Source organism: Triturus cristatus, chromosome 2_1 (genome assembly GCF_964204655.1).
Source record: "Triturus cristatus chromosome 2_1, aTriCri1.1, whole genome shotgun sequence".
Taxonomy (NCBI): Eukaryota; Metazoa; Chordata; class Amphibia; order Caudata; family Salamandridae; genus Triturus; species Triturus cristatus.
In genome coordinates, this window is record NC_140581.1 from 188,609,239 (window position 1) to 188,617,301 (window position 8,063).

An 8,063-nucleotide genomic window follows, 5' to 3' on the forward strand; every position below is an offset into this window, starting at 1 on the left:
ATTGTGGGAAGTGGAGCGGCCTAGAGTACTGTAGCATAATATGGAGTTGTGTTGAGTAAAGTGGCGTGGCGTAGAGTGGTGTGGAGTGCCACATTAAATGAAAATGGAATGCATGTTGGCCACAATGTCACTGCAGTCAAATAAGATTTATTCTGATTTTCTAAGTGTTTCTTTCTGCATTTTTCTGTTTACGAATGCTTGGGTTTACATGGCAGTTGCAAACAGTGAATAAAAGACCTAAACAGGGCTGGCTTTTCGTCGCCTTGAATATAGCTGCCCTGTTGCAGGTGTGCCACTGTTAAGATGTTTATGTTGTTGGAAATTCAGTGGTTCCCTCCCCTCTAATTGAGGGGGGTAGAGTGGAGAGCTTTGTGAAGTGGGAGACCCGCTGGTTTAATGCCGATGTCTCAAATCCACCAGTCTCTAATTAATCCCAAAAGTTTTAAATGTAGATTTCTAAGAAATAAAAGGAGCAAAGAGATGAGAGTGGGCCACACTAAACCGACAGGCTAGACCAAATGAAGAGCTCATTCATGCAAGAACAGTGGTGCAGATTGAGAAGAAAAAAAAACACAAGAGCGGAACATTGTGGAACTCCAAAAAGCGCCGTTAAGAAATGAGCAGATTGGCTGAACCAGTACACAGAGTAGGAGCAGCCACCAAGATAGGGTGAAAACCAGGGGAGTACAGTTTCAGGGATCCCAAGCAAGGAAACAGTAGTAAGAGCAAAAGGATGATCAAACATCTCATCAGCAACAAAAAGGTCCACACTAATCAAAGGAAAGGTATGTTTAGGCGGAGTAACCAAAAGTAAGACAGCTGGTTACAGATAGGAGAGCAGTTTCTGTAGAATTAGCAAGTACCTAAAATAAGTGAAAGATTTTTCCTGAGAATTAGATGCACATTTTATAAACTGTGTTACTTGCAAATACATTTTTAATAATTTTGGGAAAAAGAAATAAAAGACTGAAATCATTTCCTCCCAAAGCTGTGGTTTGGTTCTCAAATAGAAAATATCAATGGTCCTGACATGCAGGGAATTTTCTTTCTGTGTTTCGGGTCCATTGAACATTTTTCCAGCCCAGGGCTGCTATGCCTTGCATGGGAGCCACAATCAGGAAACATGTATGGCAGAAACCCACTGTAAGTAGGTTGACCTTCCAACATACTTCCCAGTGGCGCTGTGTCAGAAGGGCCACCAGGTAATAGGTTTCCAATGGCAGAAAAAGTCTAGGGTCCACCATCAAAACCGAGTGATTCCCCAACCCATGAATGAAGCTGGGAAATCACATGCTTGATGGAGCCACACCAATTTACAGGTTGTTCATGCTCTACCAAACCCTAAACAGGCCATTGTCCTGTTATGATCTGAGTGCAGGCTATGTTTTCAAGTGGCTATTATGTCCTAAATATATAGGGCCATGCTAAAACAAATTGTGTTTCTTAGGCAACACTAGGTCCAATGTGAGGTTTTTCTGCTCTTCTTCTGACTTCAATTGTTGATATCCAAACACATCCATTGCTTGCTGGCAAACCTTTTGTAGTAACTTTACCTTCTGGAAACTTAACTTGTGCCTCCAAAGATGGGCCATCTTCATCGAGTCTTTGGTATAAGATATGAAGCCATTTTCCTGAGGACCAACATTATTAGTTATGTTATAGATCCAGGATTTTATCATAGGAGACATACTGAGGCCTGCATAGTGGTACAATTCATTAATGTATCCCTGCGGGTCATTCACTAGATCTTCGTAACGTACCATGATGTAACGATTGTTAAGGAAATGGTGTGAGTCACGCATGGCAGTCTGATGGATGTTTACTTGGGCACGACAGATCTCATGCATTAAAAAGAAGATGTTAGGTTTGCCAATTTTACTTCTGCCCAAGATTATGTTGTCACCCCTCAGACCACTGAAGTGTTCCCGGGATGAGAGGATAGCTCTGGGGTCCCGTACAAGATGAAGGATCTTCAGGCTCAGCTGCGGGTCTCTTAATAAGGGATACAAGACCTTCAGGTCCAAGAACCGGACAGTCTTAACCACAACATGGGAGTAGGTTTTGCAGGCTTCCTCCACTTTGTCAAATGCACTATAAAGGCATTTATTCTTACATGTCGGCCTGTCAATTATGTCAAAACGATTGAGGGCTTCGCAGGCTGGCGGAGAGCAGAGTGCGCGGACTTCATGCCACATAAAGAGATCTGAAATATACTTTGCCTGGGACAAGTAAGGTTGAAATGCAGACATGTCACACATGAAGATGGACTTGAGAAGATCCCTCATTGGAAAATGAAGGAGCGTAGGGTTCTGATTGTGGATTTTAGCCCACACATGTCTGGTTGGCTCAAAAAGGTAAAAGACATTAGGATTTTGGTTAAATAGCTGCCCCACAAAAGAGGATCCTGATCTCCAAGAGGTCAATATGAGAAGATGAGTTTGGTTAGACCTTTTTGTACTAAGAGTGATATTAGCTGCTCGCTCGTGGATGGTGTAGCTGGTGTACAAGATCATCAATATGGCATTGAGAATCAGGAGGTAGCCGTAGAAGGTGCTGAGCGTTCCAGTCATCCTGTCCCAATTCTGCGGTAAGCATGAAAGCAGACATTCATTAAATCAATTATGACTATTTTAAGCAATAGCTCTTTATTACACACACATAATCATCTGCCTTGTTCCTTCAATCATAGCAGTTATTATTATCCAAGTCAATAGTACTATATTTATAATTCTTGCAATGACGAAAGAGAAAGCAAACTTTAAAGTGAATGAAACTGACAAATGAAGGAATAGAAAAGCACAAGGAGACTGGTGGAACGGATGTACTCATTGGAAGAGAGAATACCAATTGCAAGTGAGAGAAGAGGCGAACAGTGGTGAGGCAAAAGACTTGTAAATAAAGAATGCTCTAATGCAGTGATTGTTACCCTTTTCACTTCTGTGGACCCTCTCTTATTAATAAATGGAATGCGGGAACCACCAGGGAATCAATATTTGAATCAGGTCACCCCCCCCCCCACTGAGATAAAACAGGAAGCCGGGGACTCTGTTCTAAGCAATTTTAATGATTTGAACCTCAAAACAATACACGTAAAAAGCAGAAAAAAGCATTTGTCAAACAGATACATAAATGATTAAATATAATTATTAAAAGAAATATAAATAATCGAAATTAAAATTCTATTGGGAAGGTTGGAGCTTTTCTAAATTCAATTGAGGCTGCCCGTCATCCATACTATGTTCTATTTGACGCTCTTACACTGACCCCACAAATCAATCTGAGAATAACAGCTTTATTTTTAGCCTCCAATTTCAAATTACTTCACAATTACAGAACGGTTTAAAATGTTTAATTTTATTCTTTGCTTCTTTATTTATATATAGTTCATTCATCTGTTAATATTATTTATTCTTTACACAATCAGGGACCCAAGAGAGGCCTCGCAGACCCCCGCGGTTCACGGACCACAGGTTAAGAACCACTGTTCTAGGGGATTGTCATATAAAACTGAAGCAAAAGCAAGTTGAAAAACAGAGCACTAAAGATATGCAGCCATCCTGCAGCTCACTGTTGTTTCTAGTCAAGGATGTATGTTTGCAATATTTCTATGGGTCTCTTTCTTAGAACTACTGTTCATTGGTACATTTAGTTGATGTTTTTTGTCACAGGTTCATAGTTGCCACCTTTCATGATACTATCTATGGGATTAATATTCAGCACATGCACATACACATGCCTATCCAATACCATAGCAAACCTTTCTCCGGCGTTCTCCGTGATTTTATTCACATCTTGAGATCCTGGAAATTGATATAGATAAATCTCGGACGGAAAATATAGTCCCTTTAATTCAAAGTCACCTGAAATGTCTGCCCAGGACACAACAGCCATATTCTGGGGCTCTTGCAACCTGTGTTCTGACTGTGTCTATGAAAGATAAACAGAAAGAGAGACTAATAACTGAAGTCCCAGGTTAATTCAGCCCTAAGCCTTTAAAGTAAGGCAAATATAGGGAAAACGAATTCTGTTTTGTCACTGAACCCACATGGATCCCAATTAAGTTATTTGAAACTTTCTGGGGACAGTTTCTATCTTCTTTCTTTAGGATGGTAGGGGAGTAGAGAATACTACCAACTTCTTGGGAACAGTCAGTATTAAATCCTATCTATAAGAAAAGGCATGTGATAATCCATCTAATAACAGACTAATCGACCTCCTTGACTTGGATGCAAAGGTTTATACAAATTATCACGCAGTATCAACAGATTTGGATCAAACCAACTGTAGGCCAGGATTAGTATCTCGGTGTTGGCCCTTATAGTAGATAGGTTTACATTGCATGAGAACAAAACACTTTTTTTGTTGCTTATACCAAAGTTTAGTTTCTAGTTGATCAGAGTATTTTATAGTCCAAGTTAATAAAATATGACATAGATCAAATATGATTGCCAGGGAGCCAGCAACCAGGTTCTAAAACCTGTTAGAATTTGCTTATGAGATGAGATGGAAAAAAAGTCTTGCTTGGCCAGGCCTAAACTGGGGTGGCATGGTGAGCAAAAGAATGATGGATTTCACCCAGATCTTTTGACTGGGAGTGACTGTTTTGATTTGTTCTTCATTCCCTCCATCAATTGTGTGTCTTTTGAAGATTTTCTATAAACAAGGATTTAAAACAAGGGTTCGGTCTTGTACCCCTGTTATTTCACCTATGCATAGCAGACTTATGGGGTCAATTAGAGGTTGGTTGAGTCGGAGCACCATTGTAAATTGGTGGAATTCCCGCCCCACCAAGTTCATAGTTCTCTTGCACCATTTAAAGGTGGGGGAAACACTGGGTTTCTGACAGCGGAGCCACAGATGGCTACACCATTGGAAACCTCCCGCCTGGTGGCCTGTCTGCCACAGGGCTGCCAGGTCACATGATGAGGGCGACCATCATTCGATTTCCCTACTCGGCACTGCCAGGGAGTCCCAGGCATGAACATTTCTCAATGGCCCCACACACAGGTTGAAAACTCCCTGTCAATCAGGGCCTTTTGTGTTTTTGTTTCTCAGCAACAAACCCCAGCTTCTGGGGTTGTATCTGGATCCCAAAAAATATTGCTGAGCAGACAAACAAACACAGTGCTCGCTCAGCAAAGTTCACATCCTTTATGGCAACCGCCTCACCAGCAGTTGTAGTGAATTATTTTATGATTCCTGCCAGGCAGGCGACAACCACTAAAAAGGGCAGACCTCCAATGACTCGGCAGGCTGGTAGGTCCTCTGCCAATATCAAAATAAGTCAGTTGGACTTTTAATAGGGGCAATGCACTTTTTGGGTCAAGCCTGGGAAGTGCATATGCTGCTCTATGAGACATGCTGTATTGGAGTATGTACTTGAAGCCCCGCCCACTCTCTGCCCATATTTATCATTGGCTTGTGTGATTGTCTTTCTTAAATGCTGCGTTCTGATTTGTTATTAGGCTTGTTAGTCCCTCCTTAGTACCGCCTTGTCTTCATTTGTAACCTCCCACGAGGACTGGCCCTTTTACTTCGGTTGTTACACGGTACCTCTTCTTTAGTCTGTAAGCACTATTTTCTTTCATGAGTTTTTCCTACAGCAGGAGGGCAGAAGGGGCTCTCATGCACAGTTATGACCACCGGCTTGTTTATTTAACTCTTAGCAAATGGGGAGCTCTTCAGTGGCCATGGGAGACAGAAGTGGGCAACTAAGCGATGCCTTCAAGCATTTGGAATGCAATAGGTCTCGCAATTGCGAGAGTTTAAGATATTGTCATTGAAATGACAATGCCTTTTATTTATGTTTTAAAAACCAAAACAAAAGGAGCTGGTGAACAGACATGTTAAATACCATGTTCGTAACTACATGCATATGTTTATCTGGATAGGACACTAGTTGTCCTCCAGCGCTTGCTATGGTAGTATAAAGAATAAGTTAATTGTCAATGTATGGAGAACTCAGATTAATAGCTTTGAAAAGAAAAATGTATCAGAAAAATAATTTTCAGACGGTAGAGAACTTGCTTTTTTGAAGGTACATGACTACGGTAGAGTTCCATTCTCACGCTTTTTGAGACGCTCAGACAGAAAAACTAACATTTAAGTCTGTCTTTCAGTCCAACACAAAGGCTAGTTATATAAAAATCTACCCTGCCCATCACTTTCTACACTAGTTATGATGGCAGAGACCAAATTTTATTCTGTGTTGCTATATAGTACGATTATGGTTTGCAGGGAACTGAATAGATTTTTAAATGGTAGCCAGGCAAGCTATTTATGATAAAATGTTGTGTTTAACTAAAGCGATACCGCAAGCTAACCTGGAGAATGTGGTGAAACAGTTCATGCTTGGAGAAGTGTCTTATCTGGGAAAAGAACGAAAAGAGATAGACTATGTCACTGGTGTAAGAATCAAGTTATACAGTTGGTGAGGACGAAATCAGTTTATAAATAGTATTTACAATCTTGTCTCGCACTGAAAGTACATCCACGTTAGCCTTCTTCTAGTAGATTTTGCTGAATAGTAATATAAATGGGGCATGGAGAATTTGCATGCCTTTGTTGCAGTTTGTGTGGCCAAGGTGGGGAAGCTCTTACACACTTACACACTTATACCCATGGCTATGAAATTGCTTCATTATGGGGAATTATAGGTCCATGCATGCAGCGTTAGAATGCTTCTACAGTAGGGCTACGATTAGATTATTTTCCTGGGTATTAAAATGTATTAATATGAGAAAAGACTGGTTTCTCCTTCAACTGTTAGCAGCATGTGAATACGGCAACAGAATACAGAAAAGGTTTTTAAAATGTAGGATTAAAATAGTTGGTCCTTTGGGATCCGTGGCTAGTTGAATTTTGGCTTGTGTAGAATGTAGGGTTGCACTGATCACCAGAACAATGGGGCATATGTACAAGCTCCTATCGCCATCACAATGTCACTTGCAGTGATATTGTGATGGCGATAGGGGCCTTGCCTTATTTACAAGGCAGTGTTAAGCCACTTAATGTGGCTTAACACTGCCTTGTCAATAAGGCCCTCTTTCACGCTATGCCTAGCGTGAAAGGGAACGGCAATATGGGGTTAGTGTATGATTTTACCCTCATCTTTGTTGTAATTTCTGTTTGGTGTGTTGCATCTGTGACCCAAGAGAAGTGATAGGGAAAGCATCAACTAGAGAAAATCCTCAGAATTTACTCAAAAGACATTTTTCTGCATTGCTTTGGGAGGGTAGAGGTGAGGACCTGATTATGATGCAAATTCTAAAGATCAGGTGTTGTGTTGAAGTGTCAGAGGGGCTTTGTTTTAAAGGACACTGGCCCTTCATGCCCACTCCCCTTAACCCCCCCTTTGGATGACGTGATTCATCGCTGGGCACGCTCCTTGCTCTTGTGCACTGTCTTATAATATGGACGATCTCCTCTCTATGTTGAGAGAGTTAATTTGCGGGCTGATTGGATGCAGCAATTGATATAAGCTATTACGGTGCCCATCAAAGTGGCTTGTAATATTTGAACAGCTACAAAGGTATAGCTCACAAAATTCTCCCTATCTGGTTACCTAGTGAACTACAGTGACCAGGGTCCTAAAGAAAGCCTTTTGATCCTTGAATGGACATATACAGAAGGCTGAAACAGGTTGACCATCATTTAGTGTTGAATGAACCCTGCTGCAATATTTTTTTTTTGTTGAAACTTTATTTATTTTTTGTAAACAAACAATAAAGAGATCTGCATTGATTACAGTTGTCGTGTGTGTGAGAAATACATTTCGATAGTAATGCCCCCTCGCCTGCTAACAATACGTAAGCCCGGTTCCAGGCGGCAACATCCCGTTTTTCATAACAGCAACCTAATCCGTCAGGATCTATGTGATTAAGCAATGCAGCACTGACCATCAACATACCCATCCTTTTCGTAAGAGCTCAGCCATTCAGATTTTGCAATATCAAACCCATGCGCTATCCTTAGTCCATACCCGACGCAAGGGGACCCGCCGTTCCTCACCCACCCCAAGGCACACCCGACCACACCCCAACACCACTGCCAAACCTAACCTA

The 8,063-nt window shown here is 41.3% G+C and overlaps 1 protein-coding gene across 1 annotated transcript; it reads right to left on the reverse strand.

The window, feature by feature from the left end:
- Window positions 1-1,362: 1,362 nt before the first annotated feature.
- Window positions 1,363-2,570, reverse strand: LOC146863937 (carbohydrate sulfotransferase 5-like). The gene has a single exon (XM_085640699.1). It carries the CDS (start codon window positions 2,568-2,570, stop codon window positions 1,425-1,427), a length of 1,146 nt encoding a protein of 381 aa, XP_085496825.1. The 3' UTR covers window positions 1,363-1,424.
- Between the last annotated feature and the right edge of the window lie 5,493 nt (window positions 2,571-8,063).

What these genes read in the sequence shown, in the direction of transcription:
- LOC146863937 (XM_085640699.1), bottom strand. Translation starts at nt 2,570, where the DNA reads ATGACTGGAACGCTCAGCACCTTCTACGGCTACCTCCTGATTCTCAAT.